This window comes from Sciurus vulgaris (assembly GCF_902686455.1).
Source record: "Sciurus vulgaris genome assembly, chromosome: X".
Taxonomy (NCBI): Eukaryota; Metazoa; Chordata; class Mammalia; order Rodentia; family Sciuridae; genus Sciurus; species Sciurus vulgaris.
In genome coordinates this window covers 46830929-46857977 of record NC_136471.1, presented here as the reverse complement: position 1 = coordinate 46857977, position 27049 = coordinate 46830929, and the positions used below count along the sequence as shown (strand labels likewise).

The window sequence follows — 27049 nt, the reverse complement described above, 5'->3', positions numbered from 1 at the left end:
TCAAGTTAAGAATGTACATTAGATTTACCTGCCAAGTTTTCTTAAACTACAGACTTTTTGGAACTGCTCCAGACTTGCAAATTTCTTTAGTTGATATTTATGGTATTCTTTCAATATCTGTTTTTCCTGTATGTTTGGTATATTTGTGGCATAATGTATACATTATCTCTGTTATTATGTGATATATCTTGAGTGTTTTCATTCACAAGTTATGTCCATCCATGTTTGTAAATCAGATGTAATGTTTATTGTCTTCATTGGAAATAAGCTCAATTATTATCCTTATAGATATTTTGTAAAAGACAGCGTGAGTTAGCTTTATTATTGGAATTCTCTAACATCACATATTTTGGCCCATTGGATTGTCCTCTTGGGAAATAATTGGTAGATAACTTAATTCAAGACAGGAAAAAAAGAAGGATTTGAGAACTGAAATCCTCATTACTTTAGAGGAATTCTGAATTTATCTCCTCTCTCCTCAGTCCTCTTAATTCCATGCTTTACAAGGGAATTGGAAAGTAGAACAAATCCTATGTGCTATGGTTCAGAGACTAGCAAAAATTTTGACAATGTCTGTGTAATAAGCTGAATTGTGGCTCTCTCAAATGATATTTCTACTGCCTGTTCCCTAGAATCTGCAAATATTATTTTAGATGGCAAAATATTAGATTAAGTTAAGAATTTTGCAGAGGAGGACTTTATCCTGAATTATTTGGGACAGGCTTAAATCCAATGGCAATTGTCTTTAGAGAAATGAGGCAGAAGGAGGTTTGACAGGTACACAAGGAAGAAGATGAAGGGATGATAAAGGCACAGTAAAATTATGAGGTCATAAGTCCAAGAATGCCAAGGCAGCCACCAGAAACTGAAAGAGACAAGGAATCATTTCTCCTCTAGAAAAACAGTTGGCCTGACTAAATTTCAGACTTCCGGCCTCCAGAACTGTGCGAGAATAAATTTCAATTTTCTTAAACTACCAAGTTTATGGTAATTATTTACTGTATCCTCAGAAAATTAATACAGCTACTAAGACCATAATACTTCCTGCCCCAAAAGTTCATGAAATTGAACAAGTGGTGGTTCAAAATAGAGCTACATGAGGATAGGGGATTAACTTCCTGAGGGATAATGTGTGATGTTTTATAGAAAAATGTAGTACTTCCATTCCTGAACACCTCCGCTTACCTTGGGTGATTTGGAGAATGACCTCATAGCTGGTTGTACAGATTTCAGATTGGGAATGGGATCTATTCCCTTGGTTTAATAGGGGTACTTTTGGCTCAAAGCTGAGAAGAGTGGACTACAAATTCTGACCATAATGGGTTTTTTGTTTGTTTAGTTTCTGTCTGTTTTGCAGTTTTAAATGTGTGCTCTCCCATTACACCCATTGAACTGTCAAATGACCCAGCAAATGATCATACAGCAGAAAGAGCAGGAAAACCTGACACTAATAATTAGACTTGAACTAATCTTAAATTAGTTTAAACTTGAAGTTGAAATAACTATAGATGGGAACTTGACATACCATTTTGACACCTCAAACAAGGGTGATCACACCTTCAGATATTAATAGACTCTCCCTCAGCCTAGGCTGAAGGAGGAATTGAGAACCAAACTGTGTAGCTTAACACTCAGCCTCTTTTACAAATTTAATATCAAAGTAAATTTTAAAATTGTGCACACAACTTTTTTTAAGAAAAGGTAATATTGTGATACATGATATTTTTTAGAACAAAACTACACTTAGAAATGTGAGCACAAACTAGGCATGGGGGTGCATGCCTTAGTCCTGCCTACTCAGGAGGCTGAGGGAGGAGCATCACAAGTTTGAGGCCAACCTCAGCAACTTAGAGAGACCTTGTCACAAGTAAAGAATAAAAGGGGCTGGGGTTGTAGTTCAGTGGTAAGGCACCTCTGGGTTCGATCCCCAGTACCAGAGTGTGGGGGGGTTAACATACTAGTGAAGTATGTGATATCTTGTGCTTCAGCATGCTTGTGAGGAAGTTTGTGAGGACTCCACTTCCCCAACACACTTTCTCTTTTCAAATTACTGCATTCATTTGTGTAGCAATCCATGAGGTATAAGGTTCACCTCATTTATTTTCTCACTAGCTCATGGCAATTAAAATAGTATTACCTTGTGTCAACTTGATTGAGAAAGCGGACTCAAATACATCCTAATTATGTGATAGCAATTAGTTATCAGGTGCTCATCCAGGTACTCCTGGATATGCTTAAAATTAAATGCAAAAGTAAAACATGCTTGTAGAAAATGTGCAGACTATCATTAAACTCCAGCCTAAAATACACACATCTCTTATAGTATGTATAAAAAGTACATATGTTTGCTGGGCGTGGTGTTGCACTCCTGTAATCCCAGCAACTCAGGAGGCTGAGGCAGGAGGATTGCAAGTTCCGGGCCAGAGGAGGCAACTTGGAAAGACCTTATCTCAAAATAATAAAAATGGCTGGGGATGAACCTCAGGGGTGGAGCCCCCTGAGTTCAGTCCCCAATACTGCAAAAAAAAGTGTGTGTGTGTGTGTGTGTGTGTGTACATATACATTTAAATTAGACTATTTTATTAGCATCTAAGTTTTTATTACCTGAGTACCTAATGTACCTATCATGAAGTACTTGGCTCTTGTTTCATTTGAACAATCGAATATCTTGTTTGTGGGGAATAAGCCATGACCCATTTGACCTCACTAGCCCCAGACCACTGGGGATTGGTACATTGGGGATCATAGGTTAAACCATCACCACCCTCCCTTCCATAAATTTTGAATTAGTCAGCTGCATGAGGTGTTAATGAATGATTGATTTTTGAAAGTCAGATTCCCAATACAACATACCTGCAATCTAAATGAAAGAAAATGGTCATGCTCCACATTCAGGTAACCAAATAACTGAAGCAAGACAGGGCAACTTGGCAATACCTGGGAGTCAACCATTGTGAGTAGAAGCTATTAAAAAAAAAAATGTGTCTGTACAAACATATACAAATTTTTCTTGTCACTATACCCCAAACAATACAGTATAATAACTATTTTCATAGCATTTACATTGTATTAGGTATGATAGGTAATCTGGAGATTGTTTAAAGTGTATGGGATGGCCAGGTGTGGTGTCTCATGCCTGTAATCCCAGTGGCTGGGGAGGCTGAGGCAGAAGGATCCCATGATCAAAGCCATCCTTAGCAAAAGCAAAGCACTAAGCAACTCGGTGAGACCCTGTCTCTAAATAAAATTCAAAATAGGGCTGGGGATGTGTCTCAGTGGTTGAGTACCCCTGATTTCAATCCTCTGTACCAAAAGAAAAAAAAAAGTATATGGGATGATGTGCATAAATCATATGTAAACATGCTGCCATTTTATATAAGGGACTTGAGCATCCATGGATTTTCTGGTCTTTGGGGGTCCTGGACCAATACTCTGCATATAGCCAAGGACGACTATATATAAATTTTAAGGAGTGTTTGGGGAGTTGTTTTCATTATAGTGCATTGGTAGGGAACAGCACAGAGTGTAACACTGAGTGTCGCCTATTTGTATGACAACTTTTCTCTTGTCCTCTTGCCCTTGTGTGCCTTGATCATTTCTCCTTTTTAGTTCTGTACTTCCCTCTAAGGACAATGTAATGAATTTTTCCATAAAGCTAAATACATTTAATGTAAATAATTGTTTTATTGAAATATTATGCCTTAAAATTTTATATGGAAATAAATGCTAGCCGGGTGTAGCAGAGCACACCTGTAATTCCAGCAACTAGGAAACAGAGTCAGGAGAATCAGAAGTTTGAGGCTAGGCTCAGCAATTTAGTGAGACCCTCAAAAACTTAGCAATACTGTCTCAAAAAAAAATAGGATTGGGGATGTAGCTCAGTGGTAAAGCACCTCTGGATTCAATCTCCTGTGCCAAAAGAAGGAGGAAGAGGAGGAGGAGGAGGAGGAAGAGGAGGAGCAGAAATGTTTCCTTTTATAAATAGTAATGAGTTGTTTTTAAAAGTGTCTTCATTTGACAAAATAAGAAATTGCCAAAGTTGGGTTTTCTTCTGAATATTTTGTGCATACAACATCTGAAACCACTTGTCTAAAAAACAGAGCAAAGAGAAGGAGGAAAGAACAGTGACATTTAGTAAATTGATTAAGTTGAATCAGTTCCATAACATACTTTCAACGCGGGGGGAGGGGGCTGCGGGAATAGCAGGAGTGTGTGTCTCCTTTGAGAGTTGGGAAGGTTTCACCGAGGAGGTAGCTTTTGAGCTGGGCTTTAAGGATCAGCAGGGAATAAACGGCAGGGCATTTCAAGTAGAGTGCATAATGCGAGCCAAAGCACAGAGCACAAAAGAACACTACGTGTCCAGCAGTTCTGAGTAGCCTGGTGCTGGAGCGTAGGGTTCTTGAAGAGAGGTGATTAAGGGTGAGGCAGGGACTATTTTATCTACTTGGCCTTTTTCTCCTACAGCTCGTTGCACAGTGCTGGGCACACAGGCTCCAGGGGCTCAAATACTTGTTGAGTTGAGATTGGATGATCGAGTATGGGAACAAGGACCTATGAATCCTTTCTCACGCACCCGCAGTGTGACCTTGGCCAAGTCCCTTTTCTCAGGGCTGAGGTTGCTGCTTAGGTGCGAGTGGGAAACTGAAAGGAGAAGGTGGGTGTGAGCCAGCCCTTCCAAAGCCCTGAATCCCAGATTCGGCGCGTCGGGCGGGGCGGGCCACCCGGGGTTATGCTCCGCAGAGGTTCAGTTCCTCCTCCGCTCCAGCAGGGGGCAAAGGGAGCGGCTTCCCGCCGCTCTTCCTATACTGGACGGCGTCTGGCCAACTGCAGCAGTCGAGAGCTGTGAGCGCAGTGGGCGGGGCCGCCCGGGCGGGGCGGTGGCGCTGCGCTGACGGGCTGGGCGGGGCAGTGGCAGTGGCAGCGGCAGCGGCAGAGGCTGCGGCTGCAGAGGCCACTGAGGCGCCGACTGGTTGGCCGGCGACCCTCTCTGCCCTTGTGCAGCCTCTTCACACCGATCCGCACTCCCCGGGCAACGGGGACCTCAGTGCTCACCTTGCCAGTGAGCTGCGGTGGGCACACCCTGGAGCGGCAGTGACAGCGGACAGGTTAGAGTGGGGGCAGGGGAGGGCGCGGGAGCAGCCTAGGGCCACAGAAGGAGCCCGAGCCAGACAGTCTGCAGCCATGTCCGACGAGGCGTCGGCCACCACTTCCTACGAGAAGTTCCTAACCCCGGAGGAGCCGTTCCCGCTCCTGGGACCCCATCGCGGGGTGGGCACCTGCCCCAGCGAGGAGCCGGGCTGCCTGGACATCAGCGACTTTGGCTGCCAGCTGTCCTCCTGCCATCGCACCGACCCGCTCCACCGCTTCCATACCAACAGGTATGAGCTGCTTCCGAAGGCAGGGGTGGACTTCCCACACCGCTGCCTATTGCAGGAGAACGCGGGGTCGCGCCCCAGCCACGTTCCTGGTCCTTCTCCTGGGTCTGAGCTTCCAATCGCCCCCCTCCCCCACCTTCTTCGACCAGTGCTCATTCCCGGGCATTTTCCCTGCTCCTCCTCCTCCTCCCTATTTTCACCCCTGCCCTCCGATTTTCCTTTTCACTGGCGTTACTAGCTTTCTTTCCCCCATTCATCTTGTGACTACAACCATACCTTGTTTCTCTACCCTCTGCTTTTCCCCTTATAGCTCCCCATCTGTACCCTGCGAATCCCAAACCCCCACTCTTGATTTTTAGATGCTCCCCTGTTTCCATCCATCTGGAAAAGTTTAACCCATTCCATTTCCGGTATGCTATAGAGTGAATTTCGGGTGGCTCAAAAAATCAATCTATGGATCTTTTGAGAGGTTGCACTTTTGAAGCTTGAGCCTTCTCTTTCCCAATTTTTAACCTGTTTTAATGGTTATTTTCCCTTCCACGCCAACCCCGTTTTTTAGTGTAGCCCTGTAAAAACTAGTCTTTTCTCCCTCCGCTTCCTTTATGAACTCTTTGCCTGAGTGCTCTAGGCTTTGCCAAAATGTATAAAACTTAAAATCTGGAAGATTCTTTCTTGTAACATAACCTTCATTTGCTCCCTCAGTGTGGGGTCACAGCAAGGCTTAAAATGAACTTGTTTATACAAATTTTATTCAGAGGATGCATCTTCTAACTGGTTTTATTGGAAGGCAGTGTTCTGGAGAATTCTCCCACGAAAAGCACTTAAGTGTTACATCAAACGTTGTGGGGGATTTGAAGATATTTTAGATCTAAGCCTCAACTTTTAATAAATGTGGATATTTGAGATAGGCATACAAAGGACTGGGAGAATGTGTACAAGGGACTGTTGAGAGAGTTCAGCTGTAGAAAATACTGGAAGTAAGTAATCTAGTTCTTATTTCTGGTCCAAGTTTACTATGTGAGTTTGATCAAATTCATCCACATTTTAGTGTCTTGCATATTTTACCCCCTACCTGCTTAAATCAATCTAGATCTACACAGTTTCTACTAAGTACAAGGAATGCATAAAACATGATTCTTATCTAAAAGAAAGTTATAGTCTGTGGAAACAAAGATGCTTTAATACTCTTTCAGAACATCAGCATAGCACAAAATGGCAGTAAATTTTTTTATAACTATTCCAAATCTTTATTGCAAAAAATGAAGAAACAGGCTCATGCAGAAAAGATTGAGTTGAAGGTCATAAAACCTAATCAGTTAAAGGCCTAGTCAGACCTAGAGTAGTCCTTCAGAGCCAGTGATGGAACTTGGATCAGAACTAATGGATTTAGGGTTATCAATGATCGTTGTAGTTTCTGTGACTGACTCACAGAAGTCTGTTTATCCATATGTAACTGACATGAATGTAAAATTGATAAAATCAGTATTAAGGTTATTTCATTTAAAAAATAATAGGATACCTCTGCCTATATATGGTTTTCAAGTTTTGCAGTACTGGAATAAGTCACATACCCAGGAAATTCAGAATTATCTGGCTCTGATGATGAGCACAAGGAAGTGGGGGCAGAATTTGAGTGTCAATGTTGCCAAAACTGGTGGAGGTTATGGGGAGTGAAGCAGTGAGTTAATATGTTTCTTACAGCTTGTTCTGTTCTTCCTCCTTCCCATTATTTCCTTGTGCTTTTTTTCCCCTTAAAAAACTGAAAAGGTCAGGGCTGTTTTCCAGAATGGGGCAGTGAGGGTGGAAGGAGGTTCCTGTCAAGGCCAAGTTTGTCCAAGTCAAGCATGATTTCTATTTTTCTTCTTCCTGCCTTTTGTTTTCAGTACTGGGGATTGAACCCAGAGGTGCAGGACCACTAGGTTCCATCTTTAGCCCTAGACAGGGTCTCCCTGAATTGCTTAGCCTGGTCTTGAACTTTCACTCCTCTTGCCTCAGCCTCCATAGTAGCTGGGATTATGGGATTGCCACACCTAGCACTGCCTGCTTTTTAAAAGATGTCCCTTTCCTACCATTTTTCACAAGCATGGGATCCAATGCTCTGCATTCTTTTCAGCAGAAAGTAGAAGGAACAGAATTAGCAATATTTATAGCAGATGATGTTTCTGCCCTAGGCTACCTTTCTTTTTAAATCTTTTCTCCTTCTGGAATGTTCTGCCTTCTTACCCCTCCTCAAGATGGTGTTTGAGAGAACCATATGCTTCCAGCCATTTCTTTTCAGGGAGAAGCAAAGAGCTAAATCATCTATGTGGGCAAAGTTTAATATAGGGAGTTCTTTTATTTTGGAGATATATGCGTCACTTTTTTCCTTCATATCACCTCATTTGCCAATTCAAGCAACACTCCAAAAATCAGATGTGAATTGTTGAGTACTAAAATTCTGCTTTGGGTTTAGTCACTGTAAAACAAGTTTTATTGAAAATAGAAAGTTTGTCAGTGAATAGATATTTGATTTACTTTTATTTTGCTTCTTTCTGCATAAGAAAATGAGGAGATTGTTTAATTAATGCCCTTGATAAGGACCTTGTGATTATGACAATATTGTGCCTGCTCATTTACTCGATTCTGGGCTCTATTTTCAATCTTCATTAACCAAGAGAGTCATGGCACTAGTACTGGTCCCTAAGGTTGAATTCATGCAGTGTACACATTAGAGTCATGTTTGATATAGGTTGGTGTGTCACTGATCTAGGTTCAGTAAAAAATAAATTACATGAATAGAACCAGTTTTTTTTAAGAATTTGCATTTTCTAGCCAGATATGGTGATGCACACCTGTAGTCCCAGCTACTGTGGAGGCTGAGGCAAAGAATCACTTGAACTTTAAATGTTATGGAGCTGGGGTCTTCCAAAAAACTGAGGCAGCATGAAGACCCACCCTTCAAGCCCAATTCTTCAATCAAGTCAGAAGACTTCAGACATGCCACTGAGAGTAACAGGAATGAGTTTATTGAAGGATAGGAAAAGGGAAAGGGCACACTCTCAAGTGAGAGAGTGAGTCCTCACAGAAAGGAGAGGAACAATGTGCCTCTCCTGCACTCCAGTTTTATTGGGGATCACAGAAAAGTTTCTACAGAGTCCTGTCCAGTTCCACTTCTTGACTTTTGACTGAAGCAGTGTGACATCAGACTTTCAAGTGCCTATTGTGTGACAACTCTGTGATACCTGGGCCCCTGATAAGCAGTTTTAATTGACTCTTAATCATTTTTACAGATTTTATGGTCAGGAGGAATTATCCTTACCTTATAGGATCTGGTCTGTGAAAAGGGACACAAAAGTCTCCCTTCAAAATAACTTGGGTTCCTTTTATCAACATTATTTCCTACTTGCATTTCTTTGCAGATAACAGGTAGTTTGTTGAAGAATGTGACATATCCTGTCCACTTAGGCCAGGCAGGACTGCGGGTAAATTGCTTTTTGGCAAATAAAGCATGGGGGAGGGGTCAGCACAGTGGGCCCATTTTATAGAATTATTCTCTTAACCCATGTTCCCACAATCCTCATCTGTCTGTCCCCTAACAAGAACTTAGACCAGAAGATCAGTCTGGGCAACATAGGAGACCCTGTCTCAAAAAAAAAAAAAAAAAAAAAAGACAAGGGGAAATCACATTTTCTTATAAGTATGTTTTAGAATTTTAAGACTTCGTTGAATTTGTCCAGAATTTTAGAAAAATAGAATACATTTCAATTAGCCAAAAATTAAGATTTAAACTTGAAATGCCAGTGTTAAATGTATATATATATTTTGTGGGTGTGTTTTCAAGATGTTCTCTTTGGGTTTGGGGACAGGGTTTTTCTGATGTCAATTGAGTTTTTCTCTTGGACCTTCCATCAGAACTTTTTTTTGTGTGTACTAGCTATGTTTGCTGCAACCACTACCAGCACTAAAAATGGATGTCATTTAGCAGATTGGAAAATTTTTCATGATATTGATAGGTCTTATGATTAAATTGTGAAGTAACAGAAGTTAATATTAACTACCAAGCGTGTTATTCTCTTCATCTTTCAGGACTGCATCAGCACCATGACATTGAACAATTGTGAAAAGTGTGTGGGAGGACAGTGCCTTACTTTTTGTACACCCTATCTGCAGGATATGAAATGAACTATTGAATAAATCAAACACTCAGTGATGAGATTTTAGAGCCCCGTATTCAATCACAATTAAGCAGAAAAATTCCAATCTTATCGTGCTCCCTTTTTTGTTGTTGTTTGGCAGTGCTGGGAATTGAACCTAAAAGAAGCGCTTTACCACTGAGCTACATCCTTAGGCCCTGTTGTGTATCTTTGTACCACACACAGTTTTCCTATCTAGGTATAGAATTGGAGGTGCAGAAGAGTTGTGGGTTATAGGTGGGAGAAACAAATTGGAATAATTTGGTTTAGGGTCTTGTTGAGACAAGATGAGAATGGGGTTTAGGCTTCGGAGAAATTTCCAGGCTAGAAATAATAGACTTGGGGATATGTATTAGTCATCTTTTTGTCACTGTGACCAAAATACCTGACAAGGATAACTTAGAGGAAGGAAAGTTTATTTTGGCTCATGGTTTCAGAGATTCAGTCCATTGTGGGCCAACTCTATTGCTCTGGGCCCAAGCAAGACAGAACCTCATGATGGAAGGAAATGATAGAGGAGCACTGCTCCATTCATGGTAGCCAGGAAGCAGAGGAAGAGGAAGGGGTCACAGGGAATATGAACCCTTCCAGAGCATGCCCCCAGTGACCTACTTCCTGTAGCCATGCCCCCACCTGCCTGTAGTTACCACCTAGTTCATTCAAATTAGGATGCTCTGATTAGGTTATAGCTGTCACAATTCAATCATTTCACCTCTGAATATTCCTGCATTAATATAAGAACTTTGCGGGGATACCTTATATCCAAAGCATAACAGAGTAACCAACAGAAATTCTAGTAGTAAAAGCACAACTTCTAATGGTTGAAAGAGTGGAAGCTTTTCAATAAATTTAGCAGGGAATGGTTGATAAAATTTTTTGGCCTTGTTTAGTTTTTCTTTTCCAGGAATAGATATTTTAGCTCCTTAGGAGCAGGCCATAGGAAGTGATAACTTGAAAATGGAAGAGAGGGTGGGATGAGTGGAGATGGATCTAGTGAACTCAGAAACTCAAATGAAGAATTGGCCTTAAAAATGACACAGAATAAGCACAAGGCCCTGGGTTTGATCCCCAGCACCAAAAAAAAAAAGACACAGAATGTTTTTTTGTTTTTTTTTTTTTTTTTTACTTTCAAGACAGTAGAGGTGGTAAGAAAGATGGGTAATCATCTCAAGACAATTAAGGTAGCTGGGAGGACAGTAGGAAACTTACGGTAAGTAGAGAAGTGGGTTGTACTATCTGCTCACGATTGGAATTCTGATGATCTGTTGGAATCCAAAGGAGTAACAGAGGTCAGGGTGACTATGTGGTGATTCTGTTAGGGATTCAAAGAGGAATACTTGTGATAACGGGGGACTGTCCTCTAAGAAAGAATGTGTAGCATAGATTTGGAGTGACCTTGATCTGCTTAACAGTTTTGACTTTAACAGTGCCTGTTGATTGGATTCTCATCCTGAGAGACCCCCCCTCTCTCATTAATAATATTAATATTCCAATATTAATGCAGGAATATTCAGAGGTGAAATGATTGAATTGTGACAGCTATAACCTAATCAGAGCATCCTAATTTGAATGAACAAGGTGGTAACTACAGAAAGGAAAGAACTGTAGAGGAATGAATACACTGTGGACATTCTTCCCTTAATTTCCACATTTAAATGGCTACTTATCAAAATACCACTGAAAATCCTTAGTCTGTATATGCTTGCTGAAAGCCCTTGCAAAGAAGTGTTCTTGGCTTGTTTTAAAATTAAAATTGGGCAGCAAGCCTAGTTATTGAGTTAAACACCATTTCATTGAAATTCTTGTCAACGTTTTTCTTTTACACTTTTGGAAAAAGTCTCCTTTGAGAGTAATGTTAGTTATAGCTAGAAACTTGGTATTAGGCAGCTTTCCCTTAGTGGAATAAGATGGAAGAGCTTATAAATATGAATGATTCAGTGCTAAACCTACACTGGACATTCATTGAAAGCTTGAAACTGTCTGAACAGTCTAAGTGAATCACAGTTAAATTTTTATTATAAAAGCTCATCATAGAAAATTGAAGCTATATTAGAAACTATGAAGACCACTCATGATCCCTTTTCCCAGAGTTAACAATTGTCAACACATTGTTATTTTTAATGTTCCTTCTCTATACAAATACAGGTTCATGTATCCCTTATCTGAAATGCTTGGGACTAGAAGTGTTTCAGATTTCAGGGTGTATTTTTTTTTTTTGGAATATTTGCATGTGCATAATGAGGTATTTCAGGGACAAGACTCAAGTGTAAACACAGAATTTGTTTCATATGCGTCTTATATACATAGCCTGAAGGTAATTTTATACACTCTTTTTAGTGTGCCTGTATTTTGACTGCAGCCCATCACAAGGCCAGAGTGGAATTTTCCACTTGTGGTGTCCAGTCAACATTCAAAAAGTTGAATGGACTTTGGAAAGGTTCAAATTTTGGATTTTCAGATTAGTGATGCTTAACCTATGTTAATTTTTCAAAATCAGTGTCAGGCCACATATACTATTTGTGATTTGCTGATTTGCACTTTCATCGTTGAATGTTTTCCTTTTCCAAAAAATTGTCTGAAAATGTGATTTTCTTAATGATTACAAAAATACTTTTATTGAGATATGGCACTTAATTATTCCCCATGTTTTAGGGTCATTTATTTTCCCACTTTTGCTATTATAAATGATATTTTTGATATATTTATACATATATTTTTTCATAAATTTCCATTTGGGGAAAGGAATAGATTTCCTAGAATATAAATTAACTGAGTCCAAAGGAATGAACCTTTGTGTGGGGGGAGTGGCAGGGGGGACTAGAGATTGAACCCAGGGGCACTCTACAATTGAACTATATCCCCAGTCCTTTTTATTTTTATTTCAAGACAAAGTCTCCTTAAGTTGCTGGGACTGGTCTTGAACTTGCAATCATCCTGCCTCAGTCTCCCAAGTAGTTGGGACTCCAGGATATAACACCGCACCCTTCTAGGAATGAACCTTTTTAATGCTTTTGGTATGCATATACTACCAATTGCTTTTCAAAGAGATAATATCAATTTATACTCACACCAGAAATAGATAAAAATATTTCCTTATTATTGAATTAATAAAAAAACACTATTCTAAAATAGAAGCTAAAGAATTTCCAAAAATCATTAGTAATAAAAATGCTTTTTTCCTATTTTGTAAATGAATTGTTTCAACTGCAAGCCAGTTTACTTGCCACTGATAATAAAAAAGGCAAAGGCTTCTGAGAATATCTAGAACCTTGCTACATAGTCATAAATCTGAAAAACTGAGAGACATTCTAATTTTGCCCTATGGTAAGGGCTTAAAACCAAGTATATCCCTAACTTGTCAGTAAACTAATGGTTAGATTATTAAATGTGACATAGTTTTTAAAAAAGGAATGCTATTACTCATTGAGGGAAATACATTTCAGCAGAATTTTGCAAACTGAAAAGAAATTCTAATTAAAAATCAACTATCTTTTTTCCTAGCACTGAACATTGCTTTTGGCACTTAGAAGATACTGACTAAATGTTTGTTGAACGGGTGAATGGATAAAGGGGGAAAAGTCATGTACAATTTGAAGACATGAAGTTTTAAGAGAGAAAATAGTTTGCTCAGAACATAGTATAACTATGGCTTACTATGTCCAGAAGAGAACTTATAATTTATGTTTAGAGCTTTTATTGCAAGACCTGAGCAATTTGGTTAGTTCTAGTTCGTTAATTTTTTTAAAGTGAAGATACTATCCACACAGCAAGGATACAATGAAAATAACTAATATTACATAGTATTCTACAATTCTTAGATGAATGTTAAAGTTATAACTAATTATCAACATGTGCTTTTTATTTATTGAACTGTAATAGTTTAATGTGTGTCTATGCATACCCATGCATGTGTTTCAACTCTGCCATCAGCTCAGCAGAAATAGATACCATACATTTTTTGAGTTTTCCAAATTTCCTAAGTCCTGAACTTCTGATTTAAATGTTAGCTATAAAAAAATAAGGAAGGGCTGCATGTAGTGGCATATGCCTGTCATCCCAGAGACTCCAGAGGCTGAGGCAGTGGGTTCTCAAATTTGAGGCCAGCCTCAGCAACTTAGCAAGACCCTGTCTCAAAACTAAAAATAAAAGGGTTGGGGATATAGCTTAGTGATAAAGTACCCCTGGGTTCAATCCCCACTACAAAAAAAAGGGGGGGATGTGTGAAGGAAATTAAAATTGATTTTATAATTAAAAATATGGATTTAATGAAGGATGAGTAAATAATAGGCTTTTCTTCAGGAAGCCATTATATCAGTAGCTCATTAGTATCGGAAATACTACATCATTATCTTAAGGATTAATTCCCTATGCTACTAGCAAAGCAATGAAAATTATCTCATTAATGACATGAAACTAGTGGAAATTTACAAAAGAAAACATATGTCATAGTTTTTGGCTTTTTTTTTTTTTTTATTTGGTACCTGAATTGAACCCAGGGGCACTTAACCACTGAACCACATCCCCAGCCCTTTTTTGTATTTTATTTAGAGAGGGTCTTGCTTGCTTAGGACATTGCTAAGTTGCCAAGGCTGGCTTTGAACCCATGATCCTCCTGTCTCAGCCTTCCAAGCTGCTTGGATTATAGGCATACATCACTACACTCTGCAAATTTCATAGATTTTTAAGACCAAAATGCAAAAAAAAAAAAAGAAAAAACAAGAAAAAATAGCAAATCCCTTTAACAAATCCCTTTAACAAATACTGTGGAAAAAAGTTAATAGTCTTTTTTTTTGTGGTGCTGGGTATTGAACCTAGGGCCTTCCACTTGCTAGACAAGTGCTTTACCCCCTATACTTTATGACCTAAATGAACATATTTATACTTTGCCTTCAGGAATATGAATTGATGCAGCCTTTCAAAAAGGTATTTGACTAAATATACCATGATCCTTAGAATTGTTCATATTCTTTGACTCAACACTTACTTTTCAAGCAATCTATCCTGGGAGTATTGATGTTTGGCTAAATAATTATAAACAAAAAGCTCATCTCAGTTTTATGTGTAATACAAAAAATAGAGAGCAGCCTACTTATCTGTTATTGGGTAAATAAGGTAAATAAGTTATGATTCATTCAATCAGTATAATATATTGATATTAAAATAGTTTTAGGTAATATGCAGGTTCAGTATACCTAATGTAAAAATTCAATATTTGAACTTCCTGAATGGCAACTCAACAAAACAAGTGGAAAATTCCACCACGACCTCATGAGATGGATTGCAGTCAAAATACAGGTACACTGGCTGCATGTGGTAGCACATACCTGTAATCCCACATACTCTGGTGGCTAAGGCAGGAAGATTGCAAGTTTGAGGCCAACCTAAGCAATTTAGTGAGACCCTGTCTCAAAATAAAAAGTAAAAGGGGCCTTGGATATATCCCAGTGGTAGAGTGCCCCTTGATTTCATCCCTCAAGAAAAAAAAAGTGCACTAAAAATATTGTGTAAAAATACTTTCAGAATATGGGTTTAAGGTGCATATGAATTTCATGTTTACACTCTGGGCTCATCCCCAATATGTATCATTATGTATATGCAAATAATTCAAAATTTAAAAAATGAAATCTGAAACAATTCTTGTCCCTAAGCATTTTAGATAAGGGATAATCAACTTGTACTTAGAAAAATTTTCAGTATATAATATTCAGTGAAAAAAACAAGATACTAACATACATATATGTACACACAGGATGATTGTCAATTCTGGAAAAAATACTAATGCATATCGAAAAATGTTTAAAAATATTATAGGTTAGCTATTGCTAGATAGTGGAAGATTGGTTACTTTAAACGTATTCACTCCTTTCTTATTCCAGCATCTCTACAATGATCCTATGTAACATTAAAATATAAAAGTTATTTAAATATAATAACCACTTCTTAAACTTCTACCTGTGTACTTTGTTGGTGATTTTCTCTGCCTTGAACTGGCTCTTCTCGTCCTTTAATTTAGTAATAATAGCTGTCATGTATTGAGCACTTTTTATGTGAGCTAAATTCTCTATATGCATTCTCATATACTCCTCTCAATAACTCCATTTTAAAGATGAGGGCATAGGCTTGGAAAGGTTGTGATTTACTTAAGATCAAAGAGCTAGCATATGATGACAGAGCAAGAATTTGTATTCATTCTCACTCCAGAGCTTAGTCATACCCACTGTGTTACATATTTTGTTTTGAAATAAGGTTCTACTTCATTCCTAATTTAAATATATTTTTTGTTTTAAAATGTTTTATTATAAAGTTTTTCCAGACAGCTATAAAATAATGTACTGAACCCTTTGTGCCTGTCACCCAGCTTCAATTATTCACATATGGCATCATTCTAACCCATGTACCCCTAACCCATTCCCCAACCCCTTTCTTATTATTTAGAGGCAAATCCAAGACATATTTTACTCATAAATATTTGAGTATATTTTCCTAAAATGTAAAGACTTTTTAAAAATAATCACTATTGTCTTACCTAAAAATACTCATATTCTTCATAAATGTTTCCTATTAATATCTGCAAAGTGAGTGAACTCCAGTCCCTGTCATGATTTCTTTTGTGTTGTGTTTTTGAAGGTGGAACCTGACTTCATGTGGGACAAGTGTTGCCAGCTCAGAATGCAGTGAAGAGCTGTTTTCATCAGTTTCTGTTGGAGATCAAGATGATTGCTATTCCCTGTTAGATGATCAAGACTTCACTTCTTTTGATTTGTTCCCTGAGGGGAGTGTCTGCAGTGATGTGTCTTCTTCTATTAGTACTTATTGGGATTGGTCAGATAGCGAATTTGAATGGCAGGTAGGTGTTTTGTTTTTCCTTTTTTTTTTTCTTTTAGAACTGGGGATTGAACCCAGGGGTGCTTAACCACTGAGCAACATCTCTAGCCCTTTTATTTATATATATTTTTTTGAGACAGTGTCTCACTAAATTGCTTGGGGCCTTGCTAAGTTGCTGAGGCTGACTGAATTCACAATCCTCCTGCTTAGCCTCCTGAGCCACTGGAATTACAGGCGTGTGCCACCACACCTGGCTTTGTTTTTCTTTTAATTGACATTATTACTATATAAGTACAAGTATAAATTCTCTTTTGATATTTTAATCTCTACCTCAAAGTAAGTGTCTCTACCATCTCCAAATTGGGAGATCCTTTGACAACATGTTTTAAGATAAAGAATTTAATGAAATAGTATTTTTTTATTTTTGCAAATATATTTTTTGGCTTATGACGCTACAGTTAATTCTTTTGTAGGTTTTTATGTACAAAATAATCAGTACTTTTATGTACATGAATCTAAGCACGTTTTTTTCTCCCTAGTTTGTAATAAATAGCTTTATGTCCTCATAGGACATACAGCAGGGTCACCTTATGTTTTCTAATGCCAGAAAACATTATTACCATAAATACAAAATTTTGGGTTCCATTACCAGAAATGGAATACAATTTCTCATTTTGTATTCTTTGTTTGTGGACATATTTTTCCCCTGACACTTTCCTCATGGCATATATACCATGTAAAATGGCTTCATGGCAAATTGTTTGAAAATGCTGCCTAATAATGAGTACAATCTATCAGAAAATGTACATAATGTTTTCACTACATCTGTTTTCTGATTGTAAAAGACAATAACATTTAAAGAGCTTTTCTTGCATACAGCAAATGTTTTGTTCAACAAATAAGCTTAAATGCTTACTATATTTGAAAACTGAATACTTGAAGTTATATTCCAAAACAGGAATCAAATATTTTTTCAAAAAATTCTTATTAAAATATCAAACAATACAGAATGACATGAAGTTAAAGTCTCAGTTCCCTTCCACAGGGGTTACCACTATTAAGACTTTGTAGAGATGCAAGTATATTTGTATATACAAATGGGATCATACTTCATGTACTATTTAATTCTGTGCTATATTTCAACAGATATCTCATTCTTCTCATAACTGCATCATAGTTTATTTAATTAGTTACATAGTAATTTTTTTGATACTAGGAATTTAACCCAGGGGCACTTAACCACTGAGCTACATTCCCAGTCCATTTTATTTTTTAACTTGAAACAGGGTCTCTCTAAGTTGCTGAGGCTGGCTTTGAACTTGTGATTCTTGTGCTTCAGCCTCCCAAGCTGCTGGGATTATAGACATGAGCCACCCATGCCCAGCCATAATAATGTTTTTTTAGGTTGGTTTTTGTTTTCTCTTATAAACAGTGGTGCACTGAAAATCAAAATACATTTTTTTTGTATTATTTCAACTTCTGTGTTGTATGTAGTTTTAAATATGATTTGGACAAAAATTTATAATTTTTAAACTTTGAAAAATTGAGGTTAATTTATTAATCATTTTTAAATATACAGTTCTTTGGTTATTCATATATATTATTAATATATTCAGTGTTGTGTAACCATTCCCACTAAATTCCAGGATATTTCCCAAAAAGAAATCTCAGAAATCCCATACCTATGAGCATACCATCCCACTTTTCCCTCATCACTTGGCAATGGACAGTCTACCTTTTTTTTTTTTTTTGCGGTGCTGGGGATCTAAGCCAGGGCCTTGTGCTTGCGAGGCGAGCACTCTACCAACTGAGCTATCTCCCCAGCCCCATACATGGATTCTTATGTGTGGCTTTGTGATAACTGGGGATCGAACTCAGAGCCTTTCACATGCTAGGCAAGTGCTCCACCACTGAAATACACCCCCATCCCCCACTTTTTTATTTTGAGACAAGGTCTTGCTAAGTTACCTTGAATTTTGCAATTCTCCTGCCTCCCCCTCCTGAGTGGCTGGAATTACAGATTGGTCTCACTGTGCCCAACTGTCTGGCTTCTTTCACTTAGCATAATATTTTTGAGGTTCATCCATATTGTACCATATAATATAATAGTACTTAATTCCTTTCTATGGCTGAATCTTATTCCATTGTGTGGATAATACCACATTTTGTTTATCCATATATCAGCTTATCCACAGCTATATGGTGTCCACTTTTTGACTATTATGAACAATACTGTTGTGACCATTCAGGTACAAATTTTTTATATGGATGTATATTTTTAATTCTTGGATATACTCCAGAAGTGGAATTGCTGGTTCATATAACTCTTTTTAACTTTTTGGGAAACTGCCAACATGTTTTCCAGAGTGGCTGCCTCAGTTTACATTTCTACCAGCAATGTGTGAAAGTTTCAGTTTCTCCACATTCTTGCCTACACTTGGTATTCTTTATTTTGGTTATTGTATCTTACTGGGTGTGAAGTGTTATATCCTTGTGATTTTGATTTGTATTTCTCACAACTAAGTGTGTTGAGCATCTTTTCCTGTGCTTATTGGCTATTTGTACACCATCTTTGAAGTCCTTTCCTATTTTTAAATTGTGTTCTCTTTTAGTTCTAAGAGTTCTTTCTTGTTTCTGGCTACTAAACCTTATCAGATATATAATTAACAAAATGTTTTCCCATCCTGTGCGTTATTTTTTCACTTCATAGTGTCTTAAAACATGCAAACATTTTGAATTTTGATGAAGTCGAATTTATCTGCTTTTTTCTTTGTCATGCCTCTGATGTCATAATTTAAAAACCCTAAACTAATCCAATATCATGAAGATTTTCACCTGTTTTCCTCTCAGAATTTAGTTCTTAGGTTAAGTTAGGTCTTTGATGCATCTTGAGTTACTTTTTCTTTACAGTGTGAGCTGAGGGTTCAAATTCATTCCTTTGCACGTGGGTTTTCAGTAGTTCCAGAACCATTTGTTGAAAAGACTATTTTTTTCCTCATTAAACAGTCTTGGCACCCTGTCCAAAATAGGGTTACTTTTAGCCTCTCAGTTCTTTTCTCTTAATATGTGTGTCTGTCCATATGCCAGTACAGCACTGCTTTAATTGTAGTTTTCTTTTAAGTTTTCAAATTGGGAAGTGGGATTTCTCTCACTTTATTTTTCATTACAGAGATTGTTTTGGCTTTTGGAGGACCTTCCAAATTCCATATAAATTTTAGGATGAGGTCCATTTCTACAAAAGAGCAGTTGGAATTTTGATAGAGATTGCATTGAATCCACACATCACTTTGGAGAGTATTGCCATCTTAACAGCATTAAATGTTCCAATCCATGAAATGAGATGAAATATCTTTATTTATATCTTCTTTAATTTCATTTATTATTATTATTTTGATTCATTGTATACGAATGGGGTACAACTTTCATTTCTATGGTTGTACATGAAGTAGAGTCACACTGTTTGCGTAATCATACATGTGCATAGGATACTGATGTTTATCTCATACTATTATCTTTCTTTCCCCCTGTCCTCTTCCCACCCATCATTTTCCTCTATACAATCCATCCTTCCTCCATTCTTGCCACCCTCGTTATGTATCATCCATTTATCAGAGAAATCATTGGGTCTTTGGTTTTGTGGGATTGGCTTATTTCACTTAGCATGGTATTCTGCAACTCCATTCATTTACCTGCAAATGCTAAAATTTATTCTTCTTTATGGCTGAATAATATTCCATTGTATATATATACCACAGTTTCTTTATCCATTCATCTATTGAAGGGCATCTAGGTTGGTTCCACAATGTAGCTATTGTGAATTAGGCTGCTATAAACATTGATGTGGCTGAGTCACTGTAGTAGGATGATTTTAAGTTCTTTGGGTATAGGCCAAGGAGTGGAATAGCTGGGTCAAATGGTGGTTTCATTCCATGTTTTCTAAGGAATCTCCATACTGCTTTCCAGAGTGGCTGCACCAATTTCTAACCCCACCAGCAATGTATGAGTGTACCTTTTTCCCCAACATCCTTGCCAACACCTATTATTACTTATATTCTTGAAATTAGACATTCTAATTGGGGTGAGATGAAATCTTAGGATAGTTTTGATTTGCATTTCTCTTATTACTAATGATGTTGAACATTTTCTCATATCTGTTGATTGCTTGTAGATCTTCTATGAATTTTCTGCTCATTTCCTTAGCCCATTTATTGATTGGATTATTTGTATTCTTGGTGTAGTTTTTTTTTGGGGGGGTGCTGGGGATCGAACCCAGGACCTTGTGCTTATAAGGCAAGCACTCTACCGACTGAGCTATCTCCCCAGCCCCCTTGGTGTAGTTTTTTTGAGTTCTTTACAAATTTTGCAGATTAGTACTCTATCTGAAGTATGTGTGGTAAAGATTTTCTCCTACTCTGTAGGCTCTCTTTTCATGTTGTTGTTTCCTTTGCTTAGAAAAAGCTGTTTAGTTTGAATCTATCAATTTATGGATTCCTGCTTTTATTTCTTGTGCTTTGAGAGTCATGTTAAGGAAGTCTGGTCCTAAGCTGACATGATGAAGATTTGGACCTACTTTTTCTTCTATAAGGTGCAGAGTCTCTGGTCTAATTCCTAGTTCCTTCATCCATTTTTAGTTTTTATGCAAGGTGAGAGATAAGGGTTTAGTTTCATTTTGCTGCATATGGATTTCCAGTTTTCCCAGCACCATTTGTTGAACAGGCTATCTTTTCTCCATTGTGTGTTTTTGGAACCTTTGTCTAGTATGAGATAACTATATGTATGTGGGTTTGTCTCTGTGTCCTCTATTCTGTACTATTGGTCTACCTGTCTATTTTGGTGCCAATACCATGCAATTTTTGTTACTATTGCTCTGTAGTATAGTTGGAGGTCTGGTATTGTGATACCTCTTCCTTCACTCTTCCTGCTAAGGATTTCTTTGACTATTCTGAGTCTCTTATTCTTCCAAATGAATTTCATGATTGCTTTCTCTATTTCTGTAAGGTACGTCATTGGGATTTTAATTGGAATTGCATTGAATCTATATAGCACTTTTGGTAGTATGGCCATTTTGACAATATTAATTCTGCCTATCCAAGAACATGGGAGATCTTTCCATCTTCTAAAGTTTTCCTTAATTTCTTTCTTTAGTGTTCTGTAGTTCTCATTTTAGAGGTCTTTCACCTCTTTTGTTTGATTTCCAAGTATTTTATTTTTTGAGGTTATTGTGAATGGGGTAGTTTTCCTAAATTCTCTTTCAGAGGATTCATCACTTATGAATAGAAATGCATTAGATTTTTGAGTATTGACTTTATATCCTGCTACTTTGCTGAATTCATTTATGGATTCTAGAAGTTTTCTGGTGGAATTTTTTGGCTCTAAATATAGAATCATGTCATCAGCAAATAGTGATAGTTTGAGTTCTTCTTTTCCTATGCATATCCCTTTAATTTCTTTGGTCTGTATAATTGCTCTGGCTAGAATTTCAAGGATAAAGTTGTATAGAAGTGGTGAAAGAGGGTATCCCGGCCTTGTTCCAATTTTTAGAGGGAATACTTTCAGTTTTTCTTCATTTAGAATGATGTTGACCATCGACTTAGCATAGATGGCTTTTACAATGTTGATGCATGTTCCTACTATCCCTATTTTTTCTAGTATTTTGAGAATGAAGTGGTGCTATATTTTATCAAATGCTTTTCTGCATCTATTGAAATAATCATGTGATTCTTAACTTTAAGTCTGTTAATATGGTGAATTACTTTTATTGTTTTCCGGATGGTGAACCAACCTTGCATCTCTGGGAAGAAACCCATTTGATCATGGTGCACTATCTTTTTAATATGTTTTTGTATGCGATTTGCTAAAATTTTATTAAGAATTTTTGTGTCTATGTTCATCAGGGATATTGGTCTGAAGTTTTCTTTCCTTGAAGAGTCTTTGTCTGGTTTTGGTATCCGGGTGATACTAGGTTCATAGCATGAGTTTGGAAGGGTTCCCTCCTTTTCTATTTCATGGAATACTTTGAGGAGTGTTGGAATGAGTTCTTCTTTGAAGGTCTTGTACAATTCAGCTGAGAATCCATCTGGTCCCGGACTGTTCTTGGTTGGTAGGCTTTTAATGGCTTCTTGTATTTCATTGCTTGAAACTGATCTATTTAAAATGTGTATGTCCTCCAGATTCAGTTTGGGTGGATCATATGTCTCTAGAAACCTGTTGATGTCTTTGAGATTTTCTGTTTTTTTGGAGTATAGATTTTCAAAATAGCTTCTAATTATGTTTTTTATTTCAGTTGTATCTGTCATGATATTTCATTTTTCATCCTGAATTTTAGTAATTTGAGTTTTCTCTCTCTTTGTTAGTGTGGCTAAGGATTTATCAATTTTGTATTTTCAAAGAACCAACTTTTTGTTTTGTCAATTTTGTGAATTATTTCTTTTATTTCAATATCATTGCTTTCAGCTCTGATTTTAATTATTTCCTCTCTCCTAACTACTTTCGGTGTTGATCTGTTCCTTTTCTAGGGCTTTGAGCTGTACTGTTAGGTCGTTTATTTGTTGACTTTTTCTTCTTTTCTTGAATGTGCTCCATGCAATGAATTTTCCTCTTACTGCTTTCATAGCATCCCAGGGATTGTCATATGTTGTATCCTTGTTCTTGTTTACCTCTAAGAATTTTTTTTATCTCCCCCATGATGTCTTCTGTTAACCATGCTTCACTCAGTAGCATATTAGTCTCTAGGTGTTGGAGTAGTCTGTTTTTTATTTTAACATTGATTTCTAATTTCATTGCATTGTGATCTGATAGAATACAAGGTAGGGTCTCTATTTTTTTGTATTTGCTGAGGGCTACTTTGCAGCATACCATATGGCCTGTTTATTAGAAGGATCCATGTGCTGCTTAGAAGAAAGTGTATTTGTTCGTTGATGGATGAAATATTCTATATATGTCTGTTAAGTCTAAGTTATTGATTGTGTTATTGAGATCTATGGTTTCTTTGTTCAGTTTTTGTTTGGAAGATCTGTCTAATGGTGAGAGATGTGTGTTAAAATCACCTAGTGTTATTGTGTTGTGGTCTATTTGTTTCCTGGAATTGAGAAGGGTTTGTTTGACATACACGGATATGCCATTGTTTGGGGCATAAATATTTGCGATCATTGTCTTCCTGATTTATGGTTCCCTTAAGCAATATGAAATGTCCTTCTTTATCCCTTCTGACTAACTTTGGCTTGAAGTCCACATTATCTGAAATGAGGATGGATACTCCAGCTTTTTTGCTGTGTCCATGTGCATGGTATGTTTTTTCCCATCCTTTTACCTTTAGTCTCTGGGTATCTCTTTCTATGAGATGAGTCTCTTGAAGGCAGCATGTTGTTGGGTCTTTATTTTTAATTTAGTCTGCCAGTCTATGTCTTTTGATTGATGAGTTTAGGCCAATAACATTCAGGGTTATTATTGAGATATGACTTGTATTCCTGGTCATTTTGGCTTAAGTTTGGTTTTTAACTTGACTTGGTTTCTCCTTTAGTTGGCTTTTCCTTTAGGGTAGTTCCTCCCTTTGCTGATTTACATTGTTGTTTTTCATTTCTTCCTCATGGAATATTTTGCTCAGGATGTTCTGTAGTGCAGGCTTTCTATTTGTAAATTCTTTTAACTTTTTTTTATCATGGAAGGATTTTATTTCATTGTCAAATCTGAAGGTAAGTTTTGCTGGGTGAAAGATTCTTGGTTGGCATCCATTTTCTTTGAGAACTTGAAATATGTTGTTCCAGGCCCTTCTAGCTTTTAGGAAGGGTCTGGGCTGAGAACTCTGTTGATATCCCTGTTGGTTTCCCTCTGTATGTAATGTGATGCTTTTCTCTCACAGCCTTTAAAATTCTATCTTTATTTTGTATGTTAGGTATTTTCATTATAATGTGCTTTCATGTGGATCTATTGTAATTTTGTACATGTCATGTCCTGTAAATCTCTTGTATTTGATTTTCCATTTCATTCTTTTGATTTGGGAAGTAGTCTGATATTATTTCATTGAATAGTTTATTCATTCCTTTGATTTGTATCTCTGTGCCTTCTTCAATTCCAATAATTCTTCAATTTGATCTTTTTATGATATCGCATAATTCTTGGAGGTTCTGGTCATGATTTTTTACCATCTTTTCTGTTTGGTCAACTTTGTTTTCAAGATTTAAATATCTTGTCTTCATTGTGTAAGGTTCTGTCTTCCAAGTGATCTAGTCAGTTGGTGATGTTTTCTATTGAGTTTTTAATTTGGATTATTGTTTCCTTCATTTCAAGGATTTCTGGTTTTTTTTTCAGAATCTCTTTATTGAAATGATCTTTTGCTTCCTGCATTTGCTCTTTCAACTGTTTATTGGTGTCATCATTCATTACCTGCATTTTCTCTCTTATCTCATCCTTCGCTTCTTGGATCATTTTAATTATGTACCTTCTGAACTCCTTTTCTGACATTTCTTCTACTATGCTGTCATTGGATTTTATTGATACAGCATCTAGGTTTGTTTGGGACACTTTCTTTCCTTGTTTTTTCATGTTGTTCGTGTATCTTCCCTTCTAGCAATGCAAATCCAAGTTATTGCATGTTCCCCCCATAGGCTTATAGTGTCCCTGCAGGTTTCCAACACCTCACCTTAAAGTGGGAGATCAATATTAGCAGCATACAATACAAACAATATGCATCCTTAACCCAAATAGTCCCTATTAAGATATTAACAGTATTTTCTTCATAAACAGAGATGATGAGTTCTGTTACTATCTACAGCATAAACTATAGGTTTATAATAAGGTCCACTATTTCTAATGGTGGACAAAGAGGATGGGGAAGGGTGAAGATGTAATGTTAATGAGATGAGAAGTGAGTCTATGGAGGTACTACGTCATTGGAATAGTGAAAGTGAAATCAAAAGAAATTGGTTTTTAGCATGAGAAAAGGGAGGAAAAGTCTCCAAGGAAACAGATAGGTAAGAGAAAATAGTGAAAAATAATAAAAAAAGAAAAGTAGGAATAGTAGTAATTATACTACTAATAAAATATTCTACAATACAACTATACTGTACTGTTCAAACCTCCTAGTCCTGAGTAGCCTGATGCTTGAGTGGTACTTGATAATGCAGTATCCCAAGAAGGGAGCTGCCCCACTAAGGATGGTGGCTTCCAGGTCAGTAATAATCTATGATAGTGGGAAGAGACGATCCCACATGTTGGTAGACGTCCAACCACAGTACGGGCACTAGACCGTTGCTGGAGTCACTATGAGGTGGGCCTGGGATGGGCTGCATTGCTGGAGTTACATGTGGGTGGTGGGCCTGGGCTGGGCTGGGCCATCTTCTTTAATTTCTTTCAGTGATGTTTTAGAGTTTTCAGTTCCAACTCTTGTACTTATTTGGTTGAGTTTATTCCTAAATGCTTCATTCTTTGTGCTGCTGTTGTAAATGTTATTGTTTTCTTAAGTTTGTGTTCAGATTGTTAATTGCAAGTGTACATATGTATATAGATATATAGTTGTTTTCTATATACTGATTCCATATCCTGCCACTTTGTTGAACTTGCTTATTAGCATTAATAGTTTTTTTCCCTGTATAGATTTCTTCTTCAGGTCTTTCTGCTTTTATTATCATGTTATCTGTGAATAGTTTTTCCTTCTTTTTGTTCAATCTGGATGTCTTTTAATTTCTTGTTTAATTGCCCTGGTTGGATCATACAGTGTTGAATAGAATTGATGAGAGTGGGAGGATCTTGTATTTTTTCTCATCTCAGGGGAGAACTTTTTTTTTTTTAACATTGAGTATCTAGCTGCATGCTTTTCAATAAACGCCCTTTATCATACCATGGAATTTCTCTTTTGTTCCAATTTGTACAATTTTTTTTTTCATGAAAGAGTATAGGATTTTATCAAATGCTGTTTCTACATCAGTTCAGATGATATGTGCTCTCCTTCTTCATTCTATTAATAGAATTCCAATCAGTTCTATCAATAGAATTGATAGTGTTACAATGGCTGATTTTTCATGCTTAACCACCCTTATATTCCTGAAATAAATCCTAATTGGTTGAGGTATATACTCCTTTTAATGTGCTTCTGGATACAGTTTTGTTTTGTTTTAGTTGTTAATAGACACAATACCTTTATTTTATTTATTTATTTTTATATGGTGCTAAAGATCAAACCCAGTGCCTCATACATGCTAGGCAAGCTCTTTACTGCTAAGCCGCAACCCTAGCCCCTGGATACAGTTTTATAATATTTTGTTAAGGAATTTTGCTTCTGTGCTTATAAGTGATATTGGTCTCTAGTTTTCTTCAAACTTTGTCTTTGGTACCAGGTAACACTGGCTTCATAGAAGGAGTTAGGAAGTGTTCCTTCTTGATAAAATTTTTAATATTTTCTTATTTAACATATGAACTTTTCCATGATCTTCATAATACATTTTGTAATGACTGTCTGATATTGCTGCTGTTTAGATGTGCCAGAACTTGTGAAAATGTTTTGTTGACTTCTGTTTCAATTTTTTTGTTACAAATAATACAACAGTGATCATTTGTGTGTGTACCTTTTTACTCTTTAGTGTCTCATTTTTAAGTGTGTATGTTGCATTTAAAACTGTACTGCAAGTATTCTTTAATAAAGTATAATCAGATAGAGTCCTGATGATTCTGGGAAATATTTTT

At 37.1% G+C, this 27049-nt stretch overlaps 1 protein-coding gene across 1 annotated transcript in view; it reads left to right on the top strand.

Moving 5' to 3' along the window:
• Positions 1-4940: 4940 nt before the first annotated feature.
• FAM199X (family with sequence similarity 199, X-linked) overlaps positions 4941-27049 on the top strand; it is a 37841-nt gene continuing 15732 nt past the window's right edge. The window contains exons 1-2 of the mRNA XM_079124968.1: positions 4941-5378; positions 16175-16394. Of these exons, the coding sequence (XP_078981094.1) occupies positions 5182-5378; positions 16175-16394 (417 nt within the window). The 5' untranslated portion in view covers positions 4941-5181. The remainder of the gene's footprint in view (positions 5379-16174; positions 16395-27049) is intronic.